The sequence below is a fragment of the Phascolarctos cinereus genome, unplaced genomic scaffold (assembly GCF_003287225.1).
Source record: "Phascolarctos cinereus isolate Bilbo 61053 unplaced genomic scaffold, phaCin_HiC Scaffold_4;HRSCAF=312, whole genome shotgun sequence".
Lineage (NCBI taxonomy): Eukaryota > Metazoa > Chordata > Mammalia > Diprotodontia > Phascolarctidae > Phascolarctos > Phascolarctos cinereus.
The window spans coordinates 187,501,278-187,527,663 of NW_027555847.1; the positions used below are offsets into that span (position 1 = coordinate 187,501,278).

General features: G+C 35.6%; 1 protein-coding gene across 3 annotated transcripts in view; it reads right to left on the minus strand.

The window, feature by feature from the left end:
* Positions 1–26,386, minus strand: part of SPTLC1 (serine palmitoyltransferase long chain base subunit 1) — a 91,850-nt gene that overhangs the window by 23,475 nt on the left and 41,989 nt on the right. For all 3 annotated transcript variants that reach the window (XM_020976689.2, XM_078152833.1, XM_078152834.1), the window contains 4 exons: positions 25,300–25,389; positions 24,604–24,711; positions 12,633–12,728; positions 1,520–1,616 (listed from right to left, as the gene is read on the minus strand). In XM_020976689.2, coding sequence (XP_020832348.1) covers positions 1,520–1,616; positions 12,633–12,728; positions 24,604–24,711; positions 25,300–25,389 — 391 coding nt within the window. The remainder of the gene's footprint in view (positions 1–1,519; positions 1,617–12,632; positions 12,729–24,603; positions 24,712–25,299; positions 25,390–26,386) is intronic.

Genomic DNA, 26,386 nt, shown 5'->3' on the forward strand with positions numbered 1-26,386 from the left:
ATTTTTCTATTTCCTTCAATTAAGAGCAACACTGAAATTTTAGGATGAGAAGTGGCAGGTAAGAAACACTTTTTCAACTTGTGCACCTTTAATAGTCAAACTATTGTTTCTTAGCTTATTTCCTAGTAAATCATTTATTATTTCATAACTGAAAGGGTTAAAATTTTTATTAAAGCTGGGTAAGTTCATGAAAATTGGCTAAACGGTAGCCAATAATTTCTAGTAAAAATGAAAAATAAATTCATTCAGTAAAAGTATTAAAAAGTTTATAGAAAAAATAATTCTCTGAAATGTGTTTTAAGTATTGAGGTTTTTATTTAAAAACTGAAAAGCAAAGACGGTTTGTCATTTCCTTGGGAACAGAAAAATGTATATAAAAAGCAGAAAAAAGTATTTCATTTGGAAGAATGTCATTCAAGAAGTCTTGGGATAACGATAGTAAATTTGTCCTAATATGAAATAAAGCTGAAGTTACAAAAAAAAATATCCTACAAAATTCAATATGTTTTGATTCTAAGATCATACCCAGGAACTGGTAAGGCACAGATATATACAAAAATGGGACAAAAGAAACATTTCTTTACAAATGGTTAATTGACTTGCTTCAAATACTTTTTTGATAAAAAACCTGGTATGATCTGATCTGGGCTTCGAATGAAATTTTAGATTTCATTGGCACAATGAACTCTGGGGTAAGGAAATTCCCTGAACCAATGCAGGTTAGCATCTTCTCTGCAACTTACAGTCTCAGATAGCTGTCTAAAGTACTGAAAGGTTAAGTCATTTGTCTAGTGTTACACAGTCAGTAAGTGTCCAGATATTCCTATTTAAAGGCCCTTTCTTCACTATTCTATAAATAAGGTAAAAACATGAAAACACTACCTATTTAGATAGGTCCTATCAATGCTGAGTAGTCTTTTTTTTTTTTTTTTGCTTTTAGGCAATTGGGGTTAAGTGACTTGCCTAGGGTCACACAGCTAGTAAGTGTCAAGTGTTTGGTCTGAGGCAGGATTTGAACTCAGGTCCTTCTGACTTCAGGGCCTGTGCTCTATCCACTGTGCCACCTAGCTGCCCCAATTTGAATCTTCTTATGAGAAGGTTATAAGATGCCCAAATACCTTTTGAAATGCTATGGACTTTTTGGTATGCCAAGAAATTATTATTACTCAGAGGAAGAAGGGGAAAAATGAGAGGGAAAATACCTTATATTTGTTTTTCTCTCTCCCATTTTCCTCTTTTCCCATTCAAATCAAGAAGCAGAATCAAGCTACTATACAGGGAAGCAGCTCTAGGAATGTGAGAAAGAAATACTAAAGCAAATCCATGAAAAGGAGTTATTATCTAGCAAGAGATTCTTCCTTGGGTTGCATTTTAAGCACTTGGGTTTGTGATATAAAACCAAAATTTCAGACAAAAATATAGGTGACATTTCCTATGCACAATTCTAAAAGATCAAACCAGGAATTTAATGCCAAAGAACTTTGATCTTTTACTAAAATCTTCCAGAATAAACAAATACCTGGATTCTCTTCCATGATGTTGAGAGCCTCAATAGCAGCTGCAGCTAATAGGGGAGGTAGAGAGGCTGAAAAGCAATATCCTTGGCCAGAAAGTCGCTGTGAAGAAATAAAACCAAAAGAAATTCTTTCACACTACCACTTTATTCTCTCTTAAAACCCAGCCATAATCCTATTGTCCTCTATTCCCATTAATGTAGTAAGCAATAAGACTTTCTAAATAGCTATGGATTATGCTACAATTGGGGAATCCGAAAGTTAGATACTATTGCTTACCTTAAATTATAACTAAATTATGCTTTATGAAGGTTTTTGCTATAGTTTCCTGGATAGCATCATAGAATCATGTCAGTTAGGAGAGAATTAAGAGGATTCAGCACAACTTATACAAAGCCAGAAACCCTTCTACAGTTTTTTCAACAAGTGGTCACCCAGATACACATAAAGACATACAGAGATGTAGAATTAATGATTTTCCAATACCATTCTATTTTTAGACAGTTCCAAATAGTAGAAAGTTTTCCTTTATATCCACCCAAAATCATCCTCTCAATAATTTTTGTCCATTGCCACTAGTTCTGCTCTGAAAGCCCAACCAAAATAAATCTAATCCCTCCTTCCATATGGCAGTCCATTAAATACAGGAAGTTTGATTTTTGTCAAAACCAAAAATTTAATGAAGAGGTCAGAGATCCTCCCCCGGGAAGCCAGATGGCTACAGAGAATACTTAAGATCCCACTTATATCTAGTACTGAGTCCATCCAATGCTTGTGTTTTGGGGTTCCCCAAATTTGAAGGTTTATGTTTATATTTCTTTCAATCAACCTAAATTTGATTGTTTATGCTTACCGAAATACATCTCAATGGACCTCATCTGTGAACTGCCAAAGCAAACACTACAAAATAGTTTAAATGCTACCTGCAATTCCTGCTGGTATTCTTCTTTGAAACCTATGTAATGTAAACCTCAAAGAGATTAAAGAGAAAGTCTTCTGGCTTTCCTTCTCTACCAGATGACCTAGTAAATTTTTACTAAAACTATTTCAGAATTTAGGGAGCTGACATTTACAGAGTGCTTAAACCTTAACTAATGCTTTAAGACATTATCACATTCAACACTCACAAAAACCAAAAAAAATGGTACTACAGCTATTATTACCATTTCAGAGATGACAAAACTGAGATTTCTTGAATGACTTATCCATGCTAACAAAGTTAATAGATTGAAAACATGGGATTTAAACTCAATTCCCTTCTAACTCTAAATCCAATACTCTTTCCCCTACACACCACATCACCAACTACCCTTACATACCTTAGTTTTCTCTTCTCCATGTTAAATGTCCCCAGTTCTTTCAACCAAACCTCATAAAACAGCTTTAAGTTCTTCCTCTCCCACACACACCTATTCTGGTTTTTCCCCTATCAATGCCCTTTCTAAAATGTAGAGCTCAAAATTCCACAGAATTGCTTTAGAGTATAATAGGACTAGTGAGAAACAGATTTGCTGAAATTTAAGGCTAAAAATCAGTAAGATGTTCGATGCTTAGAGGAGGAGAAAGAATGGAAAATGTCTGAGGTCACAGGAAGGAATAAAATTTGTTATGAGGTTGCTGAATAGGTTGCAAACTGACATCAGTTCAACTTGCTCTGTCAAAGGGCCATCTGGGTAGACCTAAAGTTTGTTGAAATTTGTGAACATGTGAAACTCAAAACTTTAAAATCATATGACCTGTTAGGGAAAAACACTGGGAGGTAGGAGGAGTGTTTTAACATTCTCTTTCTCTCTCTTTTTTTTTAGGCAATTGGAGTTAAGTGACTTGCCCAGGGTCACACAGCTACTAAGTGTCAAGTATTTGGTCTGCGGCCTAATTTGAACTCAGGTCCTCCTGACTTCAGGGCCAGTGCTCTATCCACTGCGCTACCTAGCTGCTCCCCTCCTTTTAAAAGGATTTTCTCATCTCTATTGATTCTTTGATTATACACATAAAAATATTTCTAGATTTTACTTTAAATCTCTTTACTCAGCTGAACATTTAATACTGAATTCAATTCAACAGTTAATATAAACCAACTGTGCTAGCACTAGAAATAAAGAGAAAAGGCAGCTCCTGAAGTTTTCAATAGCCTTTCAAAGCCTAGTTTTAAATATTTTTTTTATTTACCTAATCTTTGTCCATATGTGGTATCTGTCCAAGATAACCAGATAGAGGTTCTACCTATCTAATACATACTATCTAACATATACTGACGGATGTGTTTTATATGTTGTCTATCTAGCTTGTGTTATACTACAAATTAAACCTTTTTTTTTAATTGTACGGAGAGTTAGGCCAAATTCTTTTGAGTGTTTATAGATTACATCCAAGAAGTCTTTTTTTTTTCATCTAAGAAGTTCTGTAACATTCTAGGACATGGCTCTCTTCCACAATAATGGTGAACACCTTTGGTGAGACTACATCTACTTGCTTTATGCCTTGCTTAATATTAATGTTCTTGAAGGTGTTATGTCTTTTGAAGGTGTTATGTCTTTTGAGGAATTCTGCATACCGTATTTCACCACATAATCACTGCAGATTTTACCCAAAAAGTGAATTGTGAACATTATGTGAAGCCCTTTTTTTTTTAAATTGTGCCAGTATTACTTAAAAATCATTTATTACTAAACTGTCTTTGGCGTAAGTTTAGGATGCAAGGAATACTCTTGAATATACATTAAAATTGGAAAGATGTAAGTCTTACCATATCACATGACATATTCATGGCAGCTTTGCCTTCCTGCCCGCTCCACTGGTGCCTATGATTCTTCACTGGGTTGAGTGACAATACCATTAGTACTGCAGCACTCTAAACAAACCATGCAAGTCTACTTTCAGAAATATACTGACAATGAGTGTGCACTGAGAATTCTAGGCCAGGTGCTCGCAATGCATGAGAGATAAATGTGTATCCACCACTGGCAAATACACTGCTGCTCTGTTTACCTTTTAAGCCATGTGACAAACAGAATTATATACCATGTGACTGATTACACAACAAAAACCAATTTTTGGATTGAAAAAACATGGTGAACAATCTGCGGTGAAATATGCTAATTCTGAGGTATGCATGGGAGCTGCCTTTTTGAAAGAGAGCCATCAAAGCAGCATTTTGCTCCACTGAATCAAAAGCACTTTTAAAAATAGCTAATAAACAATAAGAATGTTATCTTTTTTCTCTATAACTTTCAATCAATTAGATGATGATAGAGATTGTTTACTACAGAATAACACTTTGCAAAAACCTAACTGTTCCTTACTAATATGCTTATTAAAGATGCTCTCAATATATGTGTAGACCATCATAAGAATTTTTTTTTTCAGAAAAACCTCAAATACTATTTATCAAAAAAAAAAAAAGATACAGAAAATAAAGAAATAAGCTATGCCACATTTTCTCATGGAAATGCAGAGCTACTATTTCCAATATGAAAAAAGATCCTCCCCCAATCCTCACTCTGGTTTTTTAAAATTTTATTAATTTATTTTCATTTATCAACAATCACCTCCATATGTTTTTGAGTATAAAATTTTTCTCTCCCTTCCTGCCCACCACCCTCCCCAAGACAGTGCACAATCTCATATAGGCTATACATTTACAATCCTATTAAATATATTTTCACATTAGTGAAGTTATAAGTAAAAATTAAAACCAATAGGAGGAACCATTAGAAAGATGAAACAAAACTCAACAGAAGAGAGAAAAAAAAATGATAGTGATTCAACTTCCATAGTTCTTTCTTTGGATGTGGATAGCATTTTCTATCACGAGGCCTCTGGGGATGTCTTAGATTCTTGTATAGCTGCTGAGAAGGTTTAAGTTTATCAATATTAGTGATTGCACAACGTGGCTGTTGTGTACAAAGTTCTCTCGTTCTGCTCATTTCACTCAGCATCAGACCATATAAGTCTTTCCAGGTTTTTCTGAAGTCAGCCTGTTCATCATTTCTTATAGCACAATAGTATTCCATTATATTCATATACCACAACTTGCTCAGCCATTCCCCAATTGATGGGCATCCTTTCAATTTCCAATTCTTTGCCACCACAAAAAGAACTGCTATGAATATTTTTGTACATGTGGGTGGTACTTTTCCCATTTGTATGATCTCTTTCGGATATAGCCCTAGAAGTGCTATTGCTGGGTCAAATGGTATGCATTTTTATAGCCTTTGGGCATAGTTCCAAATTGTTCTCCAAAATGGTTGGATCATTTCACAACTCCACCAACAATGTATTAGTGTTCCAATTTTCCCACATCCTCTCCAACATTGATCATTTTCCTGTTTTGTCATGTTGGCCAATATGATAGGTGTGATGTGGTACCTCAGAGTTGTTTTGATTTGCATTTCTCTAATCAATAATGATTTAGAGCATTTTTTCATATGACTATAGATGGCTTTAATTTCTTCATCTGAGAACTGCCTGTTCATATCCTTTGACCATTTATCAACTGGGGAATGAATGGCTTGTGTTCTTATAAATTTGTCTTAATTCTCTATATATTTTAGAAATGAGGCCTTTATCAGAGAGACTGGTTGTAAAAATTCTTTCCCAATTTTCTATCTTCCTTCTAATCTTAGTTGCATTGGCTTTGTTTGTGCAAAAACTTTTCAATTTAATGTAATCAAAATTATCTATTTTGCTTTTTGTAATGTTCTCTATCTCCTGTTGCGGTTTCTGTTGGTTTTGGTGTTGATATGCTCAATTATGCTGACAGTTTTCCTAATATTGAACCAACTGCATTCCCGGTATAAATCCTACCTGGTCATAATGTATTATTCTTGTAATAAATTGCTGTAATCTATTTGCTGGTATTCTGTTTAAAATTTTTGCATCTATATTCATTAGAGATATTGGTCTATGATTTTCTTTCTCTCTTTTGACTCTTTCTGGTTTGGGTATCAGCACCATATTTGTATAATAAAAAGAATTTGGTTAAGACTCATTCACCTTTTTTCCCAAATATTCTATATAGTATTGGAATTAATTGTTCTTTAAATGTTTGATAGAATTCGCATGTAAATCCATCTGGCCCTAGAGATTTTTTCCTAGGGAGTTCATCATGGCTTATTCAATTTCTTTTTCTGAGATGGGGTTATTTAAGTATTTTACTTCCCCTTCTGTTAATGTGGGCAATTTATGTTTTTGTAAATATGTATCCATTTCACTAAGATTATCAAATTTGTTGGTATATAGTTGGGCAAAATAATTCCTAATTATTGTTTTAATTTCCTCTCCTTGATGGTAGCTTCACCCTTTTCATTCTTGATACTAGTAATTTGGTTTTCTTCTTTCTTTTTTTTAATTAAATTAACCAAAGGCTTATCTATTTTATTGGGTTTTTTTTTCATAAAACCAGCTCTTAGTTTTATAGTTCAATAGTTTTCTTAATTTCAATTTTCTGAATTTTTCCTTTGGTTTTCAATATTTCTAATTTGGTGTTTAATTGAGGATTTTTAATTTGTTCTTTTTCTAGTTTTTTTAGTTGTATGCCCAATTCATTGATCTACTCTTTTTCTATTTAATTTATGTAAGCATTCAGAGATATAAAACTTCCCCTAAGAACTGCTTTCGCTGCATCCCATAAGTTTTGGTATGTTGTCTCATTATTGTCATTCTCTCTTGAATGAAATTATTGATTGTTTCTATGATTTGCTGTTTGACCCAATCATTTTTTAGGATTAGATTATTTAGTTTCCAATTATTTTTTAGTCTATCTTTCCATGGCCCTTTATTACATATAATTTTTATTGCATCATGCTCTTAAAAGGATGCATTTAATATTTCTGCCTTTCTGCATTGGATTGTGAGGTTTTTATGCCCTAGTACGTGGTCAATTTTTGTATATGTGCCATGTATTGCCGAGAAAAAAGTATATTCCTTTCTATCCCCATTCAGTTTTCTCCAGAGGTCTATATTATACCTAACTTTTCTAATGTTCTATTTACCTCCTTAACTTCTTTCTTGTTTCTTTTGTGGTTAGATTTATCTAGTGCAGAGAGGGGCAGGTTCAGGTCCCCCACTATTATAGTTTTACTGTCTATTTCTTCCTGTAACTCCCTGAATTTCTCCTCTAAGAATTTGGATGCTATATTGGTATGTATATGTTTAGTAATGATATCACTTTATTGTCTATGGTGCCTTTTAGCAGGATGTAGTTTCCTTCCTTATCTCTTTTGATTAGATCTATTTTTACTCTTGCTTTGTCTGAGACCAGGATTGCTACCCCTGCTTTTTTTACTTCAGCTGAAGCATAATATATTCTGCTCACACCTTTTACCTTTACCCTGTATGTGTCACTCTTTTTCACATGTGTTTCCTGTAAATAACACATTGTAGGATTATGGTTTTTAATCCATTCTGCAATCCACCGCTGTTTTATAGGAGAGTTCATCCATTCCCATTCGCAGTTATCATTACTATCTGTGTCTTTTTTTCCATCCTTTTTGCCCCCGGTTTATGCTTTTCTTTCTCCTTTCTCCTTTCCCTCCCCCACGAGGGCTTTGCTTTTGACCATCACCTCCTCCCTTCTATTGCCCTTTCCCTTTTCTTCCCCTTTACCCTTATGGCTTGTTCCCTCCCTTCTATCTCCCTTCCCTTTTCTTTCTCCTTTTTCCTCCTAAGGCCTGTAGGGCAAGTTAGATTTCTATACCTGATTATGTCATTCCCTTCTTAAGCCAAATCTGATGACAGTAAGGTTCAAACAATGCTCATCTCCCCTCCCTTCTTTCCCTCTGCTATAATAGGATTTTGTGTCTTTCCTGTAATGTAATTTACCCTTGTCTGCCTCCTTTTTCAGTACATTTTCTAAGATCAGATTAATCCACTTACTTGGATCCATTTAACCCACTTGATTAGATTTTTTTTTATCATTACATCAAAGTCAACTAACATCCACCCCTTTTATGTATACTCCTTTAACATGGTGAAATAACAATACAGTTCTCAAGAGCTGCAAGTGTGGTCTTCCCTTGTAGGGATGTAAACAGTCCTCCCTTATTAACAACATATTGTATCTTTCTGTCCCATTTACTTTTTATGTCCTTCTTGAATCTTGTACTTGAAGATCAAATTTTTTGTTGAGCTCTGGTCTTTTTGTCCGGAAGGTTTGGAAGTCTCCTATTTCCTTGAATATCCATCTTGTCCCTTGAAAAATCATGCTCATTTTTGCTGGGTAGTTGATCCTTGGCTGCAATCCAAGCTCCTTTGCCTTATGGAATATGATGTTCCATGCCCTGTGGTCTTTTAATGTAGAAGCTGCAAGGTCCTGTGTAATCCTTACTATGCTTCCATGATATTTAAATTGTTTCCTTCTGGTGCTTGCAGCACCTTTTCTTTCGTCTGGTAATTTTGGAATTTTGCTATTATATTCCTTGGTGTCTTCAATTTGGGATCTCTTCCAGGTGATGAGCAGTGTATTCTTTCTATGGTTATTTTACCTTCTGGTTCTAGCACTTCAGGGCAGTTTTCCTTCATGGCTTCCTGAAAGAAACTGTCCAGGTTCTTTGTTTCATCATGATTTTCAGGTAGTCCAACAATCTTTAAAGTGTCTTTCCTGAATCGATTTTCCCAGTTGGTTGTTTTACCGATGATGTATTTTATGTTTTCATCTGTTTTTTCATTTTTTTGTTTCTGTTTGACTGATTCTTGCTCTCTCATAGAGTCATTAGTTTCTATTTGTCCAATTCTAGTTTTTAACAGACTGTTTTCTTCTGTTAGTTTTTGTACCTCCCTCTTCAATTGGCCAATTTTCTTTTTTAGGGACTTGTTTTCTTCAGTGTACTTTTTTTCCAATTGCCCAATTGTATTTTTTAAGGACTCTTCTACCTCTCTCATTTGACTTTTAAAATCCTTCTTGAGCTCTTCTAAGAAGGCTTTTTGGGCTTCAGACCAGTTCATATTTCCTTCTGACATTGCAGATGTGGGTTTGTTGACAATGTTGTCCTCTTTAGAATTTTTGTCTTAATCTTCACTCTTCTCATAATATGAATCTATGTACATTTCTTTTTACTCATGGCCTTTAAAGAGATTGGGCTCTCCTGCTGGGGAACAGAGAGCACTGACCCAAGCATGTTGTGTCGGGAGCCTAGGTTTTGGTCACTGGCTTTGTGTGCTGGGGCCTCTTATGTTGGTAATTAGAGGCTGTAGGGTTCTGGCAGCTTACCTCGTGTTGGGCTGGAGTCAGCAAGGCTGTAACTTTCAGGCAATTCTAGGTTGCCTGCTTTTCCTTTCCTTTAGCTTTCTTCAGCTCCTTTTAGATGGGTGGTGCTCGATGTTTATCTGCCTGGGGCCACTTCCAGTGCTGCCTCCCTAGTTTCTGCTGATGCACTGGGAGATTTCTTTGTGGTAGAGTGCTGAGGCACCTGGTGTTTTTCTGAGCTGGTTTCCACCAGTTCTCCCCCCCCCCAGCCCTCACTGAGGCACTTGGAGGTCCAGGTGTTGGTGTTTGCCTGCTCTACCACCTGGGCTTCAGGATTTCTTCCTGGTTAACAACTGGAGGCTGCAGGGCTCCGACAGCTCACCTGGTGTTGGGCTGGAACCAGCAAGGCTGGGGCTTTAGGAAGATTTTAGGTTGCTTTCTTCAGCTCCTTTCAGATGAATGCCGCAGAGTACTTATCTGCCTGGGGCTCCTTGTAGTTCTGCCTCCCTCACTTTTGCTGAGGCACTGGGAGACCCGTTTGCTGGGCTGCTGCACTGCTGCTCCCCATCTTTCTTCTAGTTCAGCTGTTCCAGGGTTTTTTTCTGGGGTGATATTTTCTGGGTTTTCAGAGGTTGATAGGGGAGAGTGAGAGTGACTACCTTTTTACTCCACTATCTTGGCTCCCAGAAGGCCCATCCTAAGAATTTTATTTAGCTGGGATTAGCAATTAATGATCTCTCAGTTGTCTAGTTGGGAGGAGGGGGTTATTAATAAAGTTCAAGGGCTTTTCTAGCTGTATGAGAGTTACAGTGGAGTAGAGAAGAGATAAGGTACTAAACTAGGGTAGTGGCTACGTATAAGGGGATAAACTAATAGATGTAAGAGATATTGTAGAGGTAGAAATGAAAAGTTTGGGCAAGTAAATGGATATATGATAACAGAGAGTGAGGAATCAAGTATCACACTGAGGTGTAAACCTGGGTAATTGGATGGAATGTAGTACCCTCCACAGAAATACGCAAGTTTGGCAGAGAAGCAGGTATTGGGGAAAACACGAGTTCAGTTTTGAATGTGTTAAATTTGAAATGCCTATGGAAGATATGGTTGAAAATATCCAATAGGTAATTGGTGATATGGGGAAAGAAGTTTTATGGAAATACTTTCTATTTTTTTTTAATTTTTTAAGGCAATAGGGGTTAAGTGACTTGCCTAGGGTCACACAAGTAGTAAGTGTCAAGTGTTAGCTCTGAGGCCGAGTTTGAACTCAGGTCCTCCTGACTTCAGGGCCAGTGCTCTATCTACTGCACAACCTAGCTGTCCCCATATTTTCTATATTTTAAAGTTATTATCTTCTTCTAAATTTCATACTTTGGAATAATCTAGCTTATCTCATCAACATTTCTATAAAATTTTTCATTTCCTTTACTGCTTAATATTTTATGATACAGTACTGCTCATAATTTCCACTATTTCCTCTTTGTCAGATTTTATGAATGAATTTATATTCTAGATTACTGTTGCCCTTGATTGCTATCTCACTCTATTTATCCAGGAGACCAACTATTTATTGACTAAGGCAATTTTCTAAGGTGTTTTTGGTCTTTTTCTGGTAGAAACGGTTGATGGTCCATGTGAATGTCTCTCCTTACATCCTTTTTCATTTTCAGTACCAACTTGCTTTTTTCAAGAGGCCTCAAGTGCATGTCATGTTCTCTTATTTTTTCCAATTTCGTATTTGTTTTGACATTTGCTTAATGACGCAATGATCTGACTATAGAGACAGCTGAATATAAAATGACTTCCACATGGGTAGGTAGTTATTTCCTAACTATTATGTTGGTATATAAGCTGTAATTATTTTTATATTGATTTTTTTTGGAAATTTTATCATAAGCACTGTAATAGAAGATGACCAAGTAGCATTCCACAAAATCATGTTTACTGTTGACTTTGGACCTATTTAAAAAATAATTCTGCCAACTCCTTTATTTGTCTTATAAGACATTGTTTCATTTAGTTGCAACTTCATTTTTTTCTTTTGGGTTCATTTACAACAAGGTTGTCAAAGATGATATGACTCAGTATTTTCAGAATAAGAATATTTGTTTCTTACCAGACAAAGGTTGTAAGAGTGCTTACAGTTAATGTTTACAGGTTATCTAAAAATTCTGTGATTGTTCGCACTTTCCACTTTCCTTTCCACAGCCCTGCCACCATTATAGAAGCAGAAAGGGGCTACACAAGAAGTATTCTGTATTTTTATTTATTTCATGGCCAAAGAATCCATCATTAAATGGCTAGCCAATTGGTGATAAGCCTCTCTGTACTTAGCTAGGTTGGTCCACAAAAACCAAAACATATTTTATAGCTAAGACCACACTCACAGCCATTATTACTGAAACTTCTAGAACTTGCAATCTGCTGCCATAACCTTCAAGAACCCAGAGTCACCTTCATGTCAAGACAAAGCAGCAGAGTAGGACTTTAAATTCTTTCAAATATAGAAGGTAGTGTGGTATAATAGAAAGAATCTGGATTTGGTATCAGAGGACTTGGGTTTAATTCACTTCTCTCATTTACCTCTAAGGTTTAGTGTTCTCATTTATAAAATGAGGAAGGTAGATGATCTCTATAACATAACTCTCTAAATCTAGAGGTTTAGTGATTCTATGGAATTCCTTCTTTCTTCTATTCCTATTGCTTTGATCCTAATCCAGGCATTCTATAACTCATTCCTTAATGGAGTGGAAGATGATTCTGACTTTTTACTACCTTCTTCTCCACCAATTCATTCTTAGCACCATGACTTCAAGAATAACAGAAAATAAGAACTGTATAGTAAACTCCATTAAGAACTTAAATTTTCAGGCAAACAATGTGAATCATTTCATATTTTCTGAGAAAAATTATTTAGAACACACGAACAAGCATACCTGATGGTCAATTACAAAAGATCTGCCACAGCAAAATCCTCCAATAGAAGCTAGGGAATTCTCCATGTTAGCACTGATAAGATCAATGTCATCTATCTGTAACAAGAGTCAGAGAATATTTTTTTAAAAGAAAAAAAAATAAACCTCAAAAAAAGTTCTAGCTCATTTGTTCAATATTATTAAGACAGATATAAAAAGGAAGAATTGCAGCATTAATCATTTGCATGTTTAGACAATATCATTCTAATAAAGGTACAGTCCTAAAACCTAGCAACAAAATTCCAGGAAAGCAATTGTCCAACATTACTAGGACAGATATAAACAAACAACAGAGAATTTCACCAATTGTATTAAATTATGCATGTAGGCAACATTTAATATTGTTACTTCAAGGAATAATTTAAATAAAATTAGATATAATTTTAAGATTAAATTAGATTTAAAGTATTTGTAAGTAAATTTAAAGTTATAAACCATCAAGCACTCTATGAGATTAATGAGATCTAATCCACAACAATTCATATTTACATTGTGGGTAGTACAAGTATTTGATAAAATTAAAAAAAACCACACAGTGTCTGCTACAGAGCAAAACATTATCCATTTACAATTTTTCACCTTTTTCTACAGAAAAGGAAATTGAGACTTGGGAGGGGCGGGTTTTAAAAATTATTTGCCATAGTCACATAAGTAACTGAAGTTAGGAAACAAATCCAGCCTTCTGACTCTGAAGCTAGGCTAGTCTTCTTTCCACTGTGCAGCTTTTCAATGAAAACACTATGGCAATGAAATGTTAACATAATTCAAAAGGTACCGATTAGCTAAAAGGGATACCTGAGACACAAATATATCCAAAAGATATATACTATGGTGGACAAATTCATGAATTAGACTTGAGTAGAAAAGTAAGCAGAATATGGGAAATATTTGGGTGAGAAACAATGGAGGAAGAAACATATGAGATACTAGTAGAACTATATTATACCTACTCAACAAAAAAGAAGTATATGATGATTTCTGGAAGCTGGCAGGGAAGAAGAATTTGGTGATTCTAGGAGATCACAAAGATAGTAGGGAGGAATAATATGATAGTGATAACAAACTTCAACCACCCAAGAATCTTTTTAAGGAAAAAATGTATTTTAGTTTTTAAAGTAGGGCAATTAATAAATTCTTAATTTGCTTACATGATGTCACCCCTGAGAAGTGGAGGCATCTCCCATTGGTTCCAATTCTTTACAACATGACTAATGTGAAAATATGTTTAATATGAATATATATGTAGCACTTATATCAGATAGCATGCCATCTTAGGGAAGGGTGAGGGGAAAAAGAATTAAAACTCAAAATCTTACGGAAGTGAATGTTGAAAACTAAAAATAAATTAATTTAAAAAAAAAGAGAGAGAAGTGGAGGAAGCAACAAAGCAAAATGCTATTCTGCAACTGATGCTGACCAATAAGAAACATTTGTTGAAATATAAATATCCAGAGCCTCGGAAAGAAGTTACCATGCAAAATGCAGGGGAAGGTGGCCTAGCAATTCCAGATCTTAAATTGTATTATAAAGCAGCAATCATCAAAACTGCTCAGTACTGGCTAAGAAATAGGGAGGTGGATCAGTGGAATAGGTTAAATATGCAAGACACAGTAGTCAATGACTACAGTAATCTATTATTTGATAAACCCAAAGACCCCAGCTTCTGGGATAAGAATTCACTCTTTGAAAAAAAAAAAACTGCTGGGAAAACTGGAAAAGAGTATGGCAGAAACTAGGCATAGACCCAAATCTCACACCATATACCAAAATAAAGTCAAAATGGGTTCAGGACTTAGATATAAAGGCTGATACCATAAGTAAACTGGGAGAACAAGGAATAGTTTACCTATCAGATCTATGGAGAACAGAAGAATTCGTGATGAAAAGGAGATAGAGAACATTATGAAACAAAATGGATCATTTTGATTACATTAAATTGAAAAGTTTTGCACAAACAAAGCCAATGCCTAAGATTAGAAGGAAGGTAGAAAATTGGGAAAGAATTTTTACAACCAGTCTCTCTGATAAAGGCCTCATTTCTAAAATATATAGAGAATTAAGACAAATTTATAAGAACACAAGCATTCATTCCCCAATTGATAAATGGTCAAAGGATATGAACAGGCAGTTCTCAGATGAAGAAATTAAAGCCATCTATAGTCATATGAAAAAAATGCTCTAAATCATTATTGATTAGAGAAATGCAAATCAAAACAACTCTGAGGTACCACATCACACCTATCAGATTGGCCAACATGACAAAACAGGAAAATGATAAATGTTGGAGAGATGTGGGAAAATTGGAACACTAATACATTGTTGGTGGAGTTGTGAAATGATCCAACCATTTTGGAGAACAATTTGGAACTATGCCCAAAGGGCTATAAAAATGCATACCATTTGACCCGGCAATAGCACTTCTAGGGCTATATCCGAAAGAGATCATACAAATGGGAAAAGGACCACCCACATGTACAAAAATATTCATAGCAGTCTTTTTGTGGTGGCAAAGAATTGGAAATTGAAAGGATGCCCATCAATTGGGGAATGGCTGAGCAAGTTGTGGTATATGAATATAATGGAATACTATTGTGCTATAAGAAATGATGAACAGGCTGACTTCAGAAAAACCTGGAAAGACTTATATGGTCTGATGCTGAGTGAAATGAGCAGAACCGAGAGAACTTTGTACACAACAGCCACGTTGTGCAATCACTAATATTGATAAACTTAAACCTTCTCAGCAGCTATACAAGAATCTAAGACATCCCCAGAGGCCTCAGGATGGAAAACGCTGTCCACATCCAAAGAAAGAACTATGGAAGTTGAATCGCTATCACTTATTTTTACCTTCTGTTGAGTTTTGTTTCATCTTTCTGATGGTTCCTCTTATTGGTTTTAATTTTTACTTGCAACTTCACTAATGTGAAAATATGTTTAATGGGTACGTAAATGTAAAGCGTATATCAGATTGTGCGCTGTCTTGTGGAGGGTGGGGGGGAGAAAGGGAGAGAAAAATTTACAACTCAAAAGCATATGGAAGTGATTGTTGATAAATCAAAGTAAATTAATAAAATTTTTTAAAAAGTTAAAAAAAGTTACCATGCAATCTTAAGTTCATAATAATCAGAAAAGGCTAGGCATTAAGATACAATCTGAATTTTAGCAAAGATTTCAAAGACTAGATAAAAAGAATAGAAAGAAATTTAAAAATCAAATCAATAATCATTTTAAAAGTAACTACTATATACTATACATTGAGGATAGAATATACAAAAGTAAAATGGTGTCTGGTCTCAAAAGGAATTCACATTACACTAGGACAACAGGAGGTGTTCACCTGAATAAATACAATATGTACACAAAACAGATAGAAGTGACTGAATGTGGGGGAAGAATGAAGGAGGAGAAAATTACTACTAACACAGAGTGGGAAAAGGCCTCTTGAAAAGGCAGCATTTTGGCTGAGTCTTGTAGAGAACTGGGTGGAAGCAAGGAGAGAGGGGAATGGGAAACAGTGTGCACTGGTGCAAAAGGAAAGAGGAAGCATACATAGAGAAAAACATTTCTACAAGAAATGGAAATATGTGTAAGTTGCCTGGGAAGATGGACTGCAGCCATATCATAAATGGCTTGAATACTAAATGTTGATGTAAAAAGTCTGAGAGGAACTCACCTCTCCTAAAAACACTACAACAAAGTTCTAAAAACGAATTTTAAGGAACAATGATAAAGAAAATGAAGGAGAAACAGTTATGAGCTCCTTTATCTAGTTCTGGACTACATAAGACTGCCAGAAGCCTGTGAACATGGTGAGTAGAAACAAGTGGGAGACAGAGGCATGGCACTGTGGTGCCTAGACAACTACATGAGAAAGGCCAGAATAATGCTCTGAAGTCCTGCAGGAAACAGGGCAAGCACAATGCACAGGGAGCCTATATCAGAGTACAACAAGGAGATGGGCCAGTAAAGTTCTCAGGTAGCACTATATAAGAGACAGGATCAGCAAAGCTTCCAGGCAGCATAAACAATAGGGTGGGATCTTGTAGGAAGCCTGCTACCAGTCCATTTGACATCATTTGCTGAGACATGGCAGGGCCACATACAGGGAAGGATGTCTTCAGTTGAGGACTGTGCGATGACTGGGAGACAGCCTGGGTTGAGGACAAAACCCTGAGCCAAGCCATCAATAAACAGATTGCGAAAGAAGCCAGAGATTACTACAGCATAGTCTTAATCATTATAATTAAAACAGCAGAGGTAGCAGTACCTAGACTACAAAAAAGATAGCACCATACAGGGACTAAACATGTCAGGCTAAAGCATAAAGAAGTGTAAATAAATGCAGAAGAAGGGAACAACTCCACAAATCAAGCAGAGTGTCAGAGACTAAGATGATTTGGTGATATAGATTAGTTGAATGGCTAGAAGAAATAAAATAAAGGATTAAAAAAGGAAATTCAAAATGAAATGAAAGTTCTAGAGGAAAAAAAATCGAAGGACAATAAATGTAAATAGCTGTCATAAAGAAAAAACGGGGCAAATGAAATTCAGTAAAATCATAAAAAAACCAAGGAATATTAGAATAAAGTCAAAATGCTAGGAAAAAAATAAATCTGACATCAAAAAGTTGGAAAGCTGGTCAAGGAGAGAGACCTGAAGATTAATGAGACTCCCTGAAGATCATAAAAAAACCCCTTGTATATTATGTTTTAAGAAATCAGTAAGGGGAAACTGCTTAGATTTATTAGAATCAGAAAATACGGGGAAAAAAATAGAATATACTGGTCAGCTAAAGGAAACCCCAAATTAAAAATGTGTAGGAATGTCATTAACAAAATAGCTTCCAGATTGAAGAAAAAATACAAGAAATCAAAAAGAATGAGTTGACGTAACATACACAGAAGACTATGCTGCTCCTACTCCAAAGTACAGAAGATTTTAGAATATAGCATTAAAAAGCAAAAGATAAAAGCCTGAAACTAGGAATAACAACCCGTAAAACTGAATATAATCTTACAAAGGATAAAAAGGGCCTTTAACAGACCAGTTTATGAAAAGCACAGAGCTGGGGAAAATCTTTGTGTTTTAATGTTTTTTAAATGTCCTTTCTTTAAGAAAAAATTACATTTTTTTCAACTAACCAGAACTTTAAAAAATTAAAGTCCACCATTCTGGAGAACAATTTGGAACTACACCCAAAGGGCTATAAAACTGTGCATCAATATTCCTACTAGGGCTATATCCCAATGAGATCAACGAAAATGCAGAATGATCTATATGTATATTTATAGTAGCTCTTTTTGGGGTGGCAAAGAACTGGAAGTTGAGAGGGTGCTTGTCAATTGGGAAATGGCTGAATAAATGTGCTATATGATTGTGATGGAATATGTGTTGTCATTTTTCAGTTGTATCTGACAACTTTGTGATCTCATTTGGGGTTTTCTGGCAAATATACTAGAGTGGTTTGCCATTTACTTCTCCAACTCACTTTACAGATGAAGAAACTAAGGTAAACAGGGCTTAAGTGGCTGGCTCAGGATCATACAGCTAGAAAGTGTCCAAGGCCAGATCTTCCTGACTCCAGGACTGGCACTCTCTTCATTGTACCCCAGCTGTGAAGGAATATTACTTGTTATAAGAAATGACTAAGCAGAATGGTTTCAGAAAAACACAGAAGTCTTATATGAACTGATGCAAATTGAAGCGAGCAGAGCCAGGAAAATAATATACAAGGTGATAGCATATTATAAAAATGATCAACTGTGAAAGTCTTAGCTACTCTGATCAATAATATGATGCATGACAAGTCCAAAGGACTTATGATGAAAAGTGTTATCTACCTCCAGAGACAGAACTGATGAACACAGAGTACAAATTGAAGTATATTATTTTTAATTTTATTTTCTTTTTGCTACATGGCTAATATGGAAATATGTTTTGTATGAATTCACATATATAATGGGTATCATTGCCTGCCTTCTTAACACTTGGGGGAAGAGGTAAAGGGAGGGAAAGAATATGGAACTCAAAAAAAATGTTAAAAATAAATAATAAAATTTAAAAAATTTAACGTCTCTCCCACTAGCCAACACTCTCCTCCCACTGAGCAAATAAATTAAAATACAAAACAAATAAAAGTCATTGATACATAGCTGTAACAGTTCAAAACAAATTCCTGTATAGCCATGTCCAAAAATATATCTCTTTCTGCATTTTAAGTCTATCCTCTGTAAGGATGCATTTTATTTTCTTCATCTGGACTCCTAGCACTGATCAGTTTTAAAACGTTTCAAAGTTGTTTTTCTCTACAATGTTATTGTTACATAAATTGTTTCACCTATTCTGCTCACTGCATGGTATCAGCTCACAAAGGTCTTTCTAGTTCCCTCTATAACTGTCCATTTTTATTATTTCTCATATTGTATTAGTCAAATGCCATGATTCGTTTATTAATTGCCCATTTATCAATTTTTGGCAATCATGAATAGAGATGTGATCAATATTATCATACATATAGGTCCTTTTTCTTTTTTATTTCTTTGGGGTATATGCCTAGAATTGCTATGCCAAGGCCAAAGGTATAGGTTTGATAACTTTCTGGGAATAGTTGAAATTTGCTTTCCAAAATGTCTGGATCAAATCACAGCTCTACCAAGAGTGTGCCAGTGTACCTATTTTCTCACAGGACCTCCAACACTTTTCATTTTCCACTTTTGTCATTTTTGCAAGTCTGACAGATGTAAGGTAGGGCCTCAAAGTGCTTTAATTTGCATTTTTAATTCACTAGTGATTTAGAACATTTTTCATGAGGGTATTGCTAGCTTAGACTTCATCACTTAAAAAGTGCTAATCCATATGCCTTGACCATTTATCTAATGGGAAAATGATGTAGTCTTAAAATTTTGAATCAGATCCTAATGTAGCTTGGAAATGAGATATTTATCACACAAACTCGTAAAGAGTTTTTTCTCCAGTTAACTGTTGCCCTTCTACTTTTTACTACATTAGGTTTGTGCCAAGATTTAAAATTTTGTAATAATCAAAATTGTCCATTTAATTTTGCAGGTTCCTTTCTATTGCTAGCAGTGAAATCTTCCCTTACCATATATCCAAAAGCCATTGTCTTTCCTGCTCCTCTAAATTGTTTATGACATGATTTTTTGCATATATAGCTCAATGTATCCAACTCAAAGCTTCTCTTGGGGGCAGCTAGGTGGTGCAGTGGATAGAGCACAGGAGGACCTAAGTTCAAATCCAGCCTCAGACACTTGATACTTACTAGCTGTGGAACCCTGGGCAAGTCACTTAACTCCAAGAGCCTAACCACAAAGAGAAAAAAAAAACTTCTCTTGGCGTATGGCAAACCTAATTTCTTTTCTTTTTAATTATTAATTTATTTTAGGGGCAGCCAAGTGGTGCAGTGGATAGAGCACTGGCCTTGAAGTCAGGAGGACCTGAGTTCAAATCCAACCTCAGACCAAATACTTGACACTTACTAGCTGTGTAACCCTGGGCAAGTCACTTAACACCAACTGCCTTAAAAAAAAAAAGGAAAAGAAAAGAAAAAAATTTATTTAAAGTTCACTTTTATAAGATTGAGTTCTAAATTTCCTCCTTCCCTTCCACTTTCTCAAGACAGTATGCAATCTGATAGAGGCTATACATGTATAATCATTTTAAACATATTTCCACATTAGTCATGTTGTGAAAGAAGAATCAGAACAAAAGGGAAAAAGCCACAAGAAAGAAAACACAAAACAATTAAAAAAAGAGAAAACAGTATGCTTCAATCTGCATTCAGATTCCATACTTCTCAGGTTGTGGATAGCATTTTCCATCATGAGTCTTTTGGAATTGTCTTAGATCACTGCACTGCTGAGAAGAGCTAAGTTTATCAAAGTTGGTGATTGCACAATGTTGCTGTTAACTGTGTATAATGGTCTCCTGGTTTTGCTCACTTCACTCAGCATTAGTTCATGTAAGTCTTCCTAGGCCAAACCTAATTTCTAAAATGTTTTTTGTCTACTAGTGAGTTCTTCTCCCAGTAACTTAGGTGTTTAACTGTTTGTTACTTCATTCCCACCCTGCTGTACTCCTTTCACACTCTCCATCATGTCCCTAGGAACCTCATTATTCTACTCACATCAGCCCTGGTACCCACACATTTCTGCTCCTGGGGCCTCTGAATGGAGAGTGGAGAGCTCCTCCCAGGAGGGGATGTCCATCAATTGGGGAATGGCTGAAAAAATTGTGGTAAATGATTGTGATGGAATGTTATTGTGTTGTGAGAAATGATGGAAGTGGATGGTTTCAGAAAAACGTGGGAAGACTCATATGAACTTATGCAAAGTGAAATGAACAGAACTAGGAGAACACTGTACATAGTAACAGATCAACAAAATGATCCAGGACAATTCCAAGGGACTCATGATTGAAAATGTTATCTACCTCCACAGAGAAAACCGATCAACTCAGAGGGCAAATTAAAGCATAGTTTCTTTTAACATTTTCCTTGCCATTCTTCCATGGCACAGCTTCATATGTATAATGGGTACTGCACATCTTGCATCTAAATGGGTAGAGGAGTTGGAGGGAGGGAGAGAATTCAGAACTGGAAATAAAAATTTTAAAAAGTGTTTGCAGCAAGGTTCTCAGGTGAAAAAGGGTCCTGGAAGGTTTGAAGAGGGATGGAAAGGTTTGGAAGAGCTGCTATGTAGAATGAGATAGTGAGTTGATAAGGGAGATATAGTAAGATTGCTCTAGCTACAGTGAGGGCCCAGTTGAAGTTGTGTAACATAAATCTGTAGTGGATTCAGTCAGAACAGATGTACAATTTTCTCCATCTTGCTCAGTAGCACATGTGGAGGAGTGAAGATGTCCAATGGTGGAGAAGATTCAAAGCTGAGGCTTGGCTGGGCATAATATGCAATATGATAAGAAGAGTAGAGACACAAGAGAAAAGAATCATGTAAAGTTGAATTGGTTCACCAAGTAGTCAAGACAGAAAAAGAATAGAGGAGATGACCTGGGAGTTACCATGGAAACCAGAATGCTGGAACAAACCATTACTGTTTTCCTCTACATGATCTGTTCTCATTCCAGCAATATATTTTTATATTGTTGTGGTGGTGGTTCAATCATTTAGTCACATCTGATCACATCGTTCACGGAGTTTTTCTGGCAAGGATACTGGAGTGGTTCATCATTTCCTTCCCCAGTGGATTAAGGCAAACAAGAGGTTAAATGACTTGCTTACAGTAACACAGTTAGTAAGTGTCTGAGGTCAGATTCAAACTCAGATCTTCTTGACTCCTGGCCCAGTGCTCTATCCACTGAGCCATCTAGCTGCCCTGGATTGTAGGTGATTTAATTTCTTCTGCTACATTATCCATAAAAGTCAACAGTTTGTTCATTATGTCTCAAATATTCAACTTTTCTGTTATTTATCTTGAAAGCTCCCTTGGAATAGTATTCGTTAAAGTATCTAATTTATTTAGGAGATGTTAATTTTCAAAAAAGATTCATGTAAGCTCCTTGAAGAGAGGGGCTTTGTTTTTTACCTGCACCCTCAGCATCTAGCAAGTGCCTGGCATATTTTAGGTGCTTAATAAATGACTGTTAATTTGAATATGACTTCTATTTTAACTTGAATTTTCATTTCCATTACTTCTGTAGCCTTAGTGAATATCATATAATCCTTTAGTAATTACTATATATATTCACTGTTCTCTAGCTATGCTGATTTTATTTTCATATTTCAAAAGTGATTACAAGACTTCTGTTTTAAGTGTTAGATACTGTCCCTTCTAGCCATATTAAAAAAGTGCTGCCACCATCAGTGGAGGCCTGCATCACCTCACAGCCTGGAATACTGCAATAACCTGTTGGTTGTTCTCCCTGCCTCAAGTTTTTTACCAATCCATCCTCCAATTGGGTATCAAAGCAATCTTTTTAAAGGGCAAATCTGACTACATTACCCCTCAGCTCATTAAATTCCAGTAGTTTATGACTCATAGATTTTGCTGAACCTCTATTTCCAGCTGTTCTGAAATTCTTTGCATAAGTTCATTTCTATTTTGCTAAGTCTGCTATTGCTTGCTTCTGATGATTTTATGAGATTTCCTAATACAGCTTTTGTATTGGTCATTTTCTTATTTGTTTTAATGCATTCTAACTATCACTTGATTTTCTAGTGCAACTTTTAAAAAATTTTGCAAGATTTTATACGGTCTTTCAGTTTTTTTTAATTTTTCTTATAATTGCCAATTATAATTTGATACATATTATCCCCCAGATCAAATATACAATTCTCTGATTGGCTTGTTTAAGTCCTTCAAAACACAGTCCTTTCCTACCTTTCCAATCTTCTTAAACCTTTCTCCCTTCCACTTACTGTGACCCAGTGACACTACCCTCCTTGCTGTTCCCTGTACAAAATACATCATATCTCACATCTCCATGCATTTTCACTGGCTGCTCCATATGCCTGGAATGTTCTTGTCCTGGTTTCTCTGACTTCCTTCGGGTCTCACCTAAAATCCAACATTCTAAAACAAGTCTTTTCTAGTCCTCCTTAATTTTAGTGGCTTCTCTCTGAGATCATTTTTAATTCATCCTGTAATATGGTATGATATATAACATAATATGAAATTTTTATATAATATAAACATAGAGTTTTTATATGTTGTTTTCCTAATTAGAATGCAAATTCCCTTGAGGGCAGGGACTATTTTTTTCTTTCTTTGTGTCTACTGCCTTTAGAGCCTGGTACATATAGTAAGCCTTAATAAAAGCTTGTTGATTTGACTTGAGCATGATACAAAGGGCACTTAAGAGATGTTTTACTTGACTCTTTTGTCGATAATGCTAACATTTAAACTACTGAAGAGTGTCATCTTGGTTGGGAGCTGTTCTGAAAAAGTGACACTGCCACACAAGGAAGAATGGAAACCATAGGAGAAGACTAGATGCCCACAGAGAAAAAAATAGGTGGGTAGCCCCTCCTACCCCAGTTCCTAAAGTGCGTGATGAGCATGCTGATCCAAGGCCACGATCCACTCAAGACTCAAACTTATACAGAGCTTTTAGACAGAAAGCTGACATGGCACTAGTAGAAAACTGTCCAGTTACTGATAAGGCAAAGTAGTAAGTCTAGACTGCTAAAATCAGGATGTTCTCTAAACTGTCCAATAAAGAATAAGGGACAGGGACCCAGGACACTTAACTCTAACTGTGCCAAGAAGCATCTAGGGAAGGAGACAATACCCAGTTTCCTATACAAGTCAAACGTGCTTTCACCAGCTTCCATTAGCATGGAAAAGAATTCTTTCATTTTCATCATGAAAAATAAAAACATAAAATCTCTAGTTCTTAGGTTCATGCATACTTTTTTTTTAATTAAAGAACTAACTAGATGGTACAGTGAGTTGACAGTGTTGACTTCCTAGTTAAGAAGACATAAATTTTAATCCTATTCAGACATTTATTAGTCAAGTGAAACTAAGTTTCCTCATTTGTAAAATGGAGATAATAATAGTTCCTACTTCATAGGATTGTTTATCTAATGAGGTAACATATATAAAGCACTTTGCAAAACTTTAAGTGCTATATATAAGTGCTAGGTGTGTTATTATTACTAGGGTATGACTTTGGGCAAGTCACTTTTCAGTCTCAGTTTCCTCCTATGTGAAATGGGATTAAGAAAGACAAATCACAACTTATTCTGCTACTGAGATAAGACATTTTAATGTCGTCTTCAGACTCTGCAGTGAGGAAGTACCGCAGATGGCTTAAAGGTCATAATAACTATTTGTTTTATAGCAATGCCACAATAAACAAAGCCTTGCATTTAAAAAAAATCTCTTAAAGGTTACTTAGAGTAAATGTCTCCCTATAAAAGAGAAATTTTATCCCCCAACTTACAACTTACATTTATCCCAAAATGTTCAGTGACTCCTCGGCCATGTTCTCCTAGAACTCCAAATGAAAGGCTTTCCTCCAAAAAAATTCTTGCTTTGTACTTATATTTCAACTTGACCTAAAAATATTGTGAATGAATCACACATTAAAATTAATTTATTTTTGGCAATATATCTAAAACATTTTGAAAAATAAGGGCACCAACTTAAAAGAAAAATATTATTTTAGATACTATAAAAGTTCTATGAACTCTGACACTTAGCCTTTTTGATGAGTTTTGAAAACATCACAGACCAATTTCATTGTTTAACACAAAAATATGAGGAAAAATACAATTAGATTGCATTAGTGTAACTGATTTCTACCTGAATAACATTATGATTATTACTTTTTAAATACTACACATATTTATTTCAAGATCTCTATCATTATCTCAAGGAAAGATCTGCATAGAATCAACTAATAATCAATAGTTGCAGATGATTCCTTCAACTAGCCTGTTACATTGCTTTTCATTTGCTTTAAGTTAAACTTTTTAATCCTTACAAACCCTTGTTCATATTTAAATTTTATCCACACAGCCAGGAAAATCAAAATATGTTTATAAGATACACAATGATATATATAAGCTTGGGGAATGTGACAAATAGTCCTAAGATGACAAACTAACAGTCTGACATAACAGAAAACAAAGGGAGCTGCTTACCAATTCTGGAAGTGGACAAATAGAACCGGTATTCATATACAATCCTTCTACTACAATAAACCTCCGAGTTACACGTGCCTTACGAGGATTCTTCAAAAAAGAAAAAAATTAGTTCATTTAAACATGTCAAACAAAAGGAAAAGAAAATGCTAAGTACTCCCTAGTATTTAAATATTCAAAGTTCAAAGGAGAACCTGTTATCCTCTGTCTTTCAGAATAATATTTCTTAACAATAATGTCTGAAGGTTACAAATTCAGCTAAGCAATCCCCATTGAAGTATAACATTAAGAAGTATAACACCCCTGGCAAAAACAAAACAAACAAAAAAACCCCACCAAACCACCATAACTACAGGTTTCTGCTTCTCAAAGAAAAAACTAAGCAGAGGGGCAGCTAGGTGGCACAGTGGATAGAGCACTGGCTCTGAAGTCAGGAGGACCTGAGTTCAAATCTGGCCTCAGACCAAACACCTGACACTTACTAGCTGTGTGACCCTGGGCAAGTCACTTAATCCCAATTGCCTAAAAAAAAAAACCCAACAACAACAACAACAACAAAAATGAAGTAGAAATGCCTTATGGAACCAGCCAAATGAGCCTAATCTACCTTCCTTAAAATCTCCTGACAATCAATATGAAATAGGATCTGCCACAGTGGATATTTAGGGAGAGAACAGAGAGATATTCCACAGACTAGAGTTACAGAGCTTCACACAGCCAGCCACAGTAAAGGGAGAAATAGCAAACACAGGCTAATAGCAACAAAGGATGCCATTCTTTCCTATTTTCCACTTAGATTTAGTGTAATATTGAAGAAACTAGAGATAAGGATCACTGAACACTTGTTTGTGTGGCTGTAGTAATACGGGCATTAAAAACTATAAGGAGATGAGGTTTTCCTAATGGGATACTACAGGAGATGTTATTGTTCAGTCATGTCTGACTCTTCACGACTCAATGGACCATACTGTCCATGGGGTTTTCCTGGCAAGCATACTGGAGTGGTTTGTCATTTCCTTCTCCAGTGGATTGCAGAGGTTAACTGACTTGCCCAGGGTTACACAGCTAATAAGGGTCTGAAGTCAAG